We start from the raw sequence: 10,280 nt of genomic DNA, 5'->3' as shown, positions 1-10,280 counted from the left end.
GTGGTTGCTGCCCCCCCCAGTACCGACTTTCAAAGGCTCACAGCACTTGCCCCCCAGTCCGTGACAGGCTACACGGGGGTCCTTTGTCTTTGTTGCTAGTGGCAACGTCGTCGTCCCCCTCCTCCTACGCGACTTGCAGTGTTGGGGGGGGGGGCTATGGGGGGGGGGGGGTTTATATCGCGCGCATGTTTACACGCGGCGCGTGTCGCCAGGGCGGTAACCCGGGGCGGCCGCTGCCCCACCACAATCAACAACAACACTGCGCGCTAGACCCCGCCCCCCTCCAGCCCCCGCCCCCGAGTTTGATTCCCCAGCGCGGATGCGCAATGTGGAGGCTCGCCATTGGCTCGCTGCCAACACGGGCACCCCCCCCTCCACACAGCCCCCCCCACTCTCCCAAACAGCTCGTCCAATGGAGACGCGCGCCGTGCAACTCCGTTGAGCTCGCTCGGCCAATGAGGAGCGAGGATGCGCTCGAGCCCGCCGATGCGCGCTGGGAAATTGAGCGCGCGAGGGTTGTACAATTCGCTGTCGGGAGTTGTCATATCGGCGGTGCCCCGAGGTCGCTTCTCTGTCGATGGCGGGGGGAGTTCACATCTAGAATTGTACATCCATAAGTTGTTGTTGTTGCTGCTGTTGCTGCTGCTGCTGCTCGAAACCCGAAGACGTCGCAGACATGTTCAAGAACACGTTCCAGAGCGGCTTCCTGTCGATACTCTACAGCATCGGCAGCAAGCCGCTGCAGATCTGGGACAAGAAGGCAAGTGGCACGCGTTGGCCGCCACGCGGCGCCGAGGGACTTGCAGCCAGCTTTACTTAAACGGGTCCAGAGTTTGTGTGGAAGAGTAGGCCAAGTTACCCTCTAAGACAGGGCGGGGGGGGGGGGCTCTGTGGAGCTCCCTCGTGAGCGAGCGGGTGCAGGGCCGCAGTGCCGCTACTTGGGCCCTGTCCTCCAACACATGTCGCACATTGATCGCGTTACGGCGGATAATCGTGAGCGTGACGGACGCAGCGCTGTGTGGCATTCACGACGGAGGAGTCTTCCAGAGCTGAGGACATCGGCTCGTGCGTTCAGGATTTACGCGGTGGTGGTGGTGGTGGAGGTTGTTGTTGAATGGTAACCACTTTTGACGGAGCGGCTTGGGTGAAGCCTTCCTTCATCCATGGTGCCCTCTGCTGCCCACCGATTGCTCTGCAGCAGCCGAATTTAAAACAATATTTTTGTTATTCATAATGCAGGTGTTTTTTTTATTTGGGTTAGATCGCGTAAATATGTAAATGTGTCGTTAAACCCGCCACCACCCGACAGAGCCAATTAGTGAGGTTTGTCACGTAAAGAACGTGCCAATTCGTCACTAGTTGGAGAGCCAAGCCACAACATTTACAATTTGAGTACGAAGTTTTGCCAGTAATTACAACTAGCTTCATCAGGCGATAGCCAGATTTGTGGATACATTCTCTCGCGCGATCTAACCCCCCCAAAATACACCTGTATTAAGGACGATATTGGTCGCGAAAGCCTACGTGCTACAATGTATTTTTAGTTTTACCAGGTAAGCCCCCCCCCCACTCGCTATCACAAATGATAGCTCAACGAAGTGGCTTGTAATGTGGGAAAACCCGGAGGGCCCGGAGAAAAATCCATGCCACCACGGGGAGAGAGAGAGAACACGCAAACTCCACATATACAGCAGCAGGAGTCGGGGTCGAACCCACGACCTCCTGTATACCAGACGAGGCAGTTAACATCTCATAGCCACCGTGATGATGATGAGAGAGACACACAAACTCCAAATACACAGCAGCAGGCGTCACGGTCGGGATTGAACCCACGAACTCATGTGTACCGAGAGAGGTAGTTAACATCTCCTAGCAACTGTGGCGCTTTAATCGGGCAGGCTCACAACGTGCTTATTTTCTCGAGATTCATCCACCCAAATGTAACGTAGAGAAAAACAAACTTAAAATAAAAGAAATCTGTATATTCAAGATGTTCCATCATATGTGTTGTGTGTGTGTGTTGTGTGTGTTTGTCTTTACTGCAGGTCAGAAACGGGCACATCAAGCGCATCACAGATAATGACATCCAGTCACTGGTGTTAGAAATTGAGGGAACAAATGTCAGGTCAGTGCCTATTCAACGCATACGTTGTCAAACAATACAAGGTGATAATACCAATGATTTAGAAAACGTTGACTATACAGATGGAGATTGTTTCCGCCTCTTTAAGGCCCAAGGCTGGAGGACACATTGGATGCCGGTTTGTGATTACCAGCGAAAGACATCCGTACCCAGTTGTGAAAGGTCGTGGATTGTTCTCTCAACACACCGGTGTGCTGTAGTGGCAGTAATAAATTTTCACTTCTATTATTTACGTGACAACTTTATGAATCGGCTGTGTCAGGTGAACGAGGGTGTATGACACATGGAACTTACACGATCTGACGCAATGATCAATTATACACTGGTCAACAAAAAGAAAAAAATTCTGGCCTGGACTTTTGCAGCTGTTTTAGACTAATTTCAGGGTGCTGATTCCAAATCTGATCTCAGATTTGCTCTATCACATCTCATTTTTATGCTATCAGCATACCCCATTTTCATTGATTTTACCTGAAATTAACTGCCACTTATGATTGCAAGTTGTTGCGAGTCAGTGACTGCTTTAGTGTTACAATATGGTGCTGTATTTTTAGGATAGTGTGTTTATAATATCATTTTATGTAGATATCCACATTAATTTAATATTTTTCTTCTGCAGTTTTTATTGCAAATGTAATATTTGATATCTCAAAAACCTGATGTGATAGACAAAAACTGATGCCAGATTTGGAATCAGCACCCCAAAATTACCTTATCCCAGAAAAAGTGTGTGACCAGTGTTATGAGCCGTAATATTGGTCGCGAAAGCCTACGTGTTAATTTATCAGTTCAAATTTTTTATTAAATTGTTGACTTTCCACGAGTATATACACTATTGGCATTTTCGGGTTTATGTGTTCGGCCATGGACCCTCGCTTGTGCTGCACACCACCAATCCGCACTGACCAGCGTGGTGAAGTATGGTCAAATAAACCCCCATGACCCACGCAGCGTGGGAGGCCGCCTTCCAAAAGTGCATTAAACAGGGCTGTGTGTGTGTACGTTTGCATCGTTATACGAGTCCTAAAGATTGGCAGTTCTGTTGAGTATTTGTATTAAGTGAGACATCATTGCAGATGGAAATCCACATGGTAACCATTCCCTAAACAAATCCTTTCGGCAGAATATAAACATTAATATGCAACTTTGTTCCCATGGTATGTGTTACTATATACGCAAGTCATGAACAAAACTATTTTTTAACACGATACTTGTATAAAATTTTGCAATGTGATCATCACTTTTGATGCAGCTTCATTTTACATAACGGAGTAAACAAAAGTGTAAAAATGACGTAAAAAACTCGAGACAATACACATCAGATACAACAAATGATACACAAGTAAAGATACAAAAATATAACGAAGTAATTGATTTTTGAGTCGTAATTGTGGCACATCGAATTGCTGGGAGGTGCATCACAATACGTGTGCTGCAGCAGTGCATGTAATGCTGCCCATGATTTGGGACTTTGCTTTATCTCCGCAGTACTACATACATCACGTGTCCTGCCGACCCAAAGAAGACACTTGGAATCAAGCTCCCTTTCCTCATCATGATCATCAAAAACCTTAAAAAGTATTTCACCTTTGAAGTCCAGGTACGCACATTTCACAGTCACGTGTGTAATTACGTAATTATAACAACAATAATACACCAACTATTTTACTAAAAGACGTATTTCCGTACAAAAACGTTTGGGGTGGAATGGTAGCTCAGTGGTTAGCACACTGTGCAATAAACCCGGCCATGTGAGTTATTTTCCCGACCACGTTTAATGTCATTCATTGGTGATTGATATCTAAGCAGTTGGTTGTCCCCATTTCACCAACCCACGCTGACCTGTGTGGTGAAGTATGGTCAAACACATCGCCATAACTGGGGAGGCCTTCTTCTTGGTTCTTTTGGTAAAGTCATGTAGAATGGAAACAATAAAAATAATAAAATAAAACATAATCAAATATTTCTCACGACGTTTTGGCCACAACGCAAGCAGCCGTCATCAGGTGAAGATCAGGTCTGTCGGGGAGACAGCGTCTGAATGAAACAGCACCATGCTTGGAGCGTATATTTAAGCTGGGTTGGAAGGGGAGGGGAAGGGCGCCTTGACAAAATAATTTGCATATCAAGAGGAATTTAGCATATTTATGGGCATATTTATGGAAAATGCAGGTATGTGATTAGTACTACTTATGCCTTCATCCTGCATTTAATTAATAAGAAACAATGTTGAACGATGTAATTTTTCGCCACGTAGAAATAAAATAACCTTTTTTAGTTCTTTCAACCTACGTGCCTTGTGGAGCAATGCGTTCTTACAGGGTTTGTTTTAAGTCGGGTGACAAGTAGACAGTTTGCACCTCCGATGAGCACGGTTGGCTACGTATGGTGCGAAAAGAAGTTCAACATGCATACACACACACAGTTGTTGTTAAGAGTCCACGGGTGCCCATCTTCCTTGCATTGGTCTCCTTGCACACAGGTGCTGGACGACAAGAACGTGCGCCGGCGATTCCGAGCCAGCAACTACCAGAGCACGACGCGCGTGAAGCCCTTCATCTGCACCATGCCCATGCGCCTCGACGACGGCTGGAACCAGATCCAGTTCAACCTCTCGGACTTCACCCGCCGAGCGTACGGAACCAACTACATCGAGACTCTGCGCGTGCAGGTGATTGCCCGTCGCGTGCAGGCACATGGCTCATCGTCATTCCAACGCGGAGATGGGAAGAGGCGGCGTTACACTTGCGGAGTCTCTGCGTGCTGTGGCTTGCGTCGCTAACTACTGGTAGTCCCCGACTTACTATGGGGTCGTCGTAACGCATCTCCATCGTATGTCGGGGACTACCAGTACTGGGATTTCTATGCATTTGATGGCCCCCTTTCTTTTTTATTGCGTGGTCTCGCACGGTTTTCGAAAGCCCATTTGGGTCACGTGAAAACGGTGTTGCTGCTCTAACAAGCGCTGGGGCAACGCTTGTGTCTGATTGTGAGCCCTGGGCAGTTGGAGGGACCTCTCAGTTTGCTAGGCCAGTGGCTAGCAGCTAGCGGCTGTGTCTTTGCATAGGATTACCACTTTTTCCACATAGTGGTACTCTTTTCATTTGTTTGTTATTGTCTATATCACTCGATTGAATCTGCACTCTTGTTTTTCTCGTTTGTTAGTGTGTGACATAATGGGCTCTCTCAACCCTTTGTGTTTCTTAAATGACAATTTATAAGCCGGTAAGTTAGCGGCTGGCTCGCCATTCGGTGATTGCAAGTTCAAAACCTCGCCAGCGGTTGCCTCAGGCCTTCATCCCTCCCTGAGATCGATAAGTTGAGTCACGCTGTGTGATGTCATTAGTGGTTCTATGTAATTGCTCCTCCCCGCTGTGGGTTTATGGGATTGCTGCCACTGATTTTAGGGATATGGATGGGGAAAAAGTACCTTCTCATTAACGTTTGAGCAGAAAACCACTTAGACTTTTCATTGTTGTGCATTAGCGCTGCTCTTTGCATTTCGTTTTTTGTCCTTCCCCTACATCTCCGATTATCACGGATGGCTACGTATGGTGCAAAAGAAGTTCACGCATTCATACAGCACACGAGACAGGTTCGCATGCGTTTACAACATGCTGAATGTGAGAAGTCAGTTAAGGAAATTATCCTTGTACCTTTTAATGTTTGAACTTGTTGAATATCAAACTGATGCTGCCGCTGCTGCCGTTTGACTTCAGAATCTGAATCTTGATTTAGATTGGAGCAATCCCACAAGCTGCGAAGCTCCTTTTACTGCCTTTGGCGTGTGGAGCATGAGTGCTGCGCTGGTTTTCCGAAATTTGTGTTTCCGTTGTGTGGCAGATTCACGCCAATTGCCGAATCCGACGGGTCTACTTCTCCGACCGCCTCTACTCGGAGGATGAACTTCCGGCCGAGTTCAAGCTCTACCTCCCCGTGCAGAACAAGAACAAGGCGAGTAGACTGGCACGAGGGGTAAAGGTGGCCAAGGTGCAGCCCTGCGATCGCTCGCTGCCGAGCCCCTCCTGAAAGAAGGGGGGGGGGGGCAGTGTCTTGTGAAGGCCCTCCTAGAGCAGTGGTTAGTCACAAACTGTACATAAATTAGCCGACTGCTTGCATAGTTAATACAAAAGCAAAACCCTAACAATTAATACGTAAATAACGAGAAAACATACATTTGTTTGGCTACTACTGTACCCCCCCCCCCCCCTTTGCCTGACCGCCAACATGGTTCTGAGAAATAAATGTAATGAATAATGAAAATCACTAGTTTAAACCTCTTGTCCACTTTGTGAAGTATCCCTAACTAGCTAGTAACTGCAAGCGAACAAAATAAAAATTCCACGGATGCTCTGCATGCGCGATGTCGTTTGCTCACGCTCGCTGTTCACGATTGCTGAGTTTAGAAAGGCCTTTTATATCGTTCTAGATTACCCTATAGATTTCATTGGTATCGTCGTTTTATATTGGCAGATTCATACGTGATTATTTGCCAACGATTCTCGTGCACAATATAATTTCACACGTTACAAATAACCTCACGTGTACCCCCTGGGACATTGCCACGTGTACCCTCAGGGCTCTGCGTACCCCCGACTGAGAGAACCACTGCTCTAGAGGGTAATTTGGCCTACTCTTTCACGCTGGTCACATGTATTTCAAGAAATTGGAGTACCCCCCCCGCTTTACTCCAATGTTTCAGGTCACACTCATTCCACCACACAAAGTGTTTGCTACAAATTAACCACAATACCTTGCTGATCTAGTCAAGGGGCAAACACCATCCCATCAACGCTGGTCACCCTCACAGCAGCGGCTTTTGGCTAATAATTATTATTAATTGAATAAAGACGGTCACCTCTTCGCGGGCTTTCAGATGCGTTTCTGATGCCTTCTGGAATGCACTTCCCATATTAAGAAGCCACTGGAGCTATGCACTTTTAAATCTAGATTGAAAACTCGTTTCTTTAGAACAGCTTTTTGTGTGTAGTTAATTGTCCTATCCCCCCGCACCTTCAGTAAGCATGTTTGGCTACGTACGGTGCGAAAGAAGTTCAACATACACATACAGCCAAGTAACTGGGATGCACCCATTAATGCTGCTACTGCTAAGCATCCACTATATAGTCATTGAGGAAAGACCAAACCCAAACAACACAGCTTTCATCTTGTTGACATTTTACCCTGGGCTGAGTGTAATGAGCCGTCCAACGTAAGATTGTAGATTCATTGAGAAAAAAACATTTAAAGTAGCAGCAGTGACATCGCTGCAGCATTCCTCCGTTATAGTCCCAAGTATCGCGATAGAGTTCCTGACTGTAGTGAGAACTGGGGGGCGCTTTGTCTTCACCAATGAAGCTTTGTCTTGTTGCACGGCTCGGGACCCTCGGCTTAGTAACACCGTTGCAATATAAAAGCTCTCTATTTTTTGGGTTGCGTCCTGAACAGAAAGAAGCTAGTGTGGAGATGATATTGCCACAGTATTGATTATGCTGGTGGTTTAGAAAAAATACTATGCACGCATTTATCATAGTTCAAATGCAGTGTATGTTTAACTTTCTGCGGAGCATGTTCGCGGCTCATGAACTCTTGAGGATAAAGCAGGAGCCACGCTGGAGTTACTGAATTTAATTTTTGCTCGAGTAAGGTGGAAGGGACTTTGGCCAGGTTTTCGGTGTGTCTAAGCAAGTACAAAAACATCACCAAGTTACCGCCGATTGCACAGGTCGTACGTATGTTGAACTTCTTTCGCACCGTACATAGCCAACCGTGCTAATCGGAGCTGCGGGGGAAGGACAACAAACTAAGGGTCTCTAAGTCTCTGGGTATCTGCTGTGTGAGTCTATGGGTCTTTGCTGTGTGTGTCTATGGGTCTCCGAGTGAGTCTATGACTCTGTGATGAGTCTATGGGTCTCTGTGTGAAGGTGCGGGGGAATGACAAGAAACTGAACACACACAACAACATAAAGGATACCGCCAATGAACCTGCACGAAATTGATAACCAAGCAGGCGTTCCCATTTGTGGGAGCGCCCTTTTAAGTAACGCGCACCCTCAGGCGTCGGAGTTGCCCTGCTCCAGCGAGCGGCGGGCGGTTTGCTCGCATCCGGCGGTGGAAATCTGTCGCCGCTGTTTGCCGAGGCTGCTGGTTTTTCGCAGCACCCAAGGGCAAAGGACGAACGCGTCACGGGACACGGCGTGACAAGGGCACTTCTTGTTCGCATTTCCACCCCAGCGACTTGCCTAGTGAATTGTTGCATAACGACCTGCTCCCCCCCCCCCACCCCCCTCTTGTGTTCACAGTAGTAGGCATCTCCCGGAGGCTTTGGAAGACGGCGGTGTGAAGATGCGTGTGCATTCAGGACCTTCTTCCCCCTCGCCCACGGGGATATTCGAATGTATTTATCACGGCTGGTTAGAAACGTTCACTCACCTTGGCTCGCGACGCGAGTGCTCTTCCGTTTTTTTCTACGCTTTTCCGGCATAAACAAGCCCTCTTGCCTCTGCTACAACTGTATCCTCTCCGTACCAGCATACACGGCTCACATTACCCGCGAGCATTCTTACACGTAAGCACGCACGCACGCACGTGTGTGCACATGTACGTAGGTGTGCCGAGTGAATAATTGTGCACGTGCGCACAAGCGTACTTTTGTGCATACCTCCGTAGTTGTGTATTAGCGCGTACATATTTTATCGACGGCAACTTTGCAGCAGAGACCTACTACAGAGAACGCATCGTCCCTGTAAATGTGAAGTTAAGCAGCGCGTCGCGTGCTCTCGGACGCACGTTTGAAGCTTTCGTAATTAGAATTAACAATGGAAGTTTAAAATCACAAACGCACTCCAGCTATGTTGCAGTAATCCCATTTGCATAACACGTACGGAAGTGCCGCCACAGTGACATCACTGGAGTGGTCCTTGGTGGTTTCCAAATATTCTTCTCAGTGTTTCAATCCGGTGTTTGAGAGAGTCTTGAGGCGACACTGCTTGGGGTACTTTGCAATCACAGGAACCGTTTGGATCTTGTTGGTTTGTGTCTTTCAGTAAAATAATGTAATTTGTGTAGATTACAGTGAACCCTTGTTAATTCGACACGTGGGGCTCTGGCCTTGCCGAATTATTCAATATTCCGAATTATGTACAATGGTACTTGCCAGTGCCTCCTGTCCCAATAAAAAAAAATCCAAATTTGTTTCCCAAACTCTTCACACGCCATACGCATTGACACACACACCCCATCAATTGTATCCAAAACTCTGTATTTGTCTCGCAGACTTAGGGATTCATACCTCAGTCCCTTTCCATTATGTCTTGATGTAGGTGTAGACGACATTGCTGAGAGGGTTGGCTTACACAGAGTGCATAAGCAAGGTAAAGTCCAAAGCGACGGCTCTGCACTAACGCTCACCACGCTCGCCACGCTCGCCACGCTCGCCACGCTCGCCACGCTCGCCACGCTCGCCACGCTCGCCACTCTCGCCACGCTCGCCACGCTCGCCGCCACAAGACCAAGTCAATGTTTTGGTCGTTGCTCACATCGTTGCTCCACGTGCATGCTGCAATTGGACATTCGGTGTGGCAATTTGGCTCGTGGCGAATTGCTAATAACACCGTAAATATGCCGAAAGCGCAGCCGTGCTGAATGATCCCCAATTACGAATGATCAAATACCGCAATAACGAGGTTTTACTGTGCATTGCGTAGGTAATGAATGGACTCGTTTCTTCTCGCCAGTGAGATCGGTGTGCTGTGGCGCATTGAATCGTGAAATTAATATACTTATGTTAAAACCTTTCTATGTTTTCCGTCTTGAGAAATTGTCGTTTCGATGTTAGCAGATGTTTTGGTTTGTGTTTTAAAAATAAATACATCTAAATGGTTGTACATTTGAAGTTGTACACGAAAAAAGAAAAAGTTTCAACTTAAATAAACTTATTTCATATGAACATGCGTTTCGGCTGCATTATTTAAACACAATAAAAACGTAAATTCAGTGACACACAACCCAGTTCTACAACAAATTTCAAATGCATTTCTACGTGTATGGGCATATTTAAATCTTAGTAAATAATGTAAATAGATTAAGGCAGTTGGCTAATAATGAGTACTTTCACTGCATTTGCATGACAAGAAGA

At 46.9% G+C, this 10,280-nt stretch overlaps 1 protein-coding gene across 2 annotated transcripts; it reads left to right on the top strand.

The window, feature by feature from the left end:
* The first annotated feature begins 524 nt into the window (after positions 1-524).
* On the top strand, positions 525-9,997 carry LOC133355962 (cilia- and flagella-associated protein 20-like). Of its 2 annotated transcripts, none has more exons than XM_061573421.1 (6): positions 525-760; positions 2,046-2,125; positions 3,632-3,743; positions 4,626-4,814; positions 5,987-6,097; positions 8,449-9,997. In XM_061573421.1, exons 1-6 carry the CDS (start codon positions 677-679, stop codon positions 8,449-8,451), a joined length of 579 nt encoding a protein of 192 aa, XP_061429405.1. In that variant the 5' UTR covers positions 525-676; the 3' UTR covers positions 8,452-9,997. The 2 variants fall into 2 exon arrangements, with proteins under 2 accessions (XP_061429405.1, XP_061429404.1); XM_061573420.1 differs by having other exon boundaries at positions 8,446-9,997.
* Positions 9,998-10,280: the final 283 nt, after the last annotated feature.

Source organism: Lethenteron reissneri, chromosome 52 (assembly GCF_015708825.2).
Source record: "Lethenteron reissneri isolate LAM-NWPU_2019-01 chromosome 52, ASM1570882v1, whole genome shotgun sequence".
Lineage (NCBI taxonomy): Eukaryota > Metazoa > Chordata > Hyperoartia > Petromyzontiformes > Petromyzontidae > Lethenteron > Lethenteron reissneri.
The sequence above is the reverse complement of the archived record's forward strand: the minus strand, read 5'-3'. Positions and strand labels throughout refer to the sequence as shown.

Excerpts from the sequence above, each read along its gene's own strand:
- LOC133355962 (XM_061573421.1), top strand. The coding sequence starts at position 677 with ATGTTCAAGAACACGTTCCAGAGCGGCTTCCTGTCGATACTCTACAGC. Across the intron at positions 761-2,045 it reads TGCAGATCTGGGACAAGAAG|GTCAGAAACGGGCACATCAA; the intron begins GCAAGTGGCACG and ends TCTTTACTGCAG. Across the intron at positions 2,126-3,631 it reads ATTGAGGGAACAAATGTCAG|TACTACATACATCACGTGTC; the intron begins GTCAGTGCCTAT and ends TTATCTCCGCAG.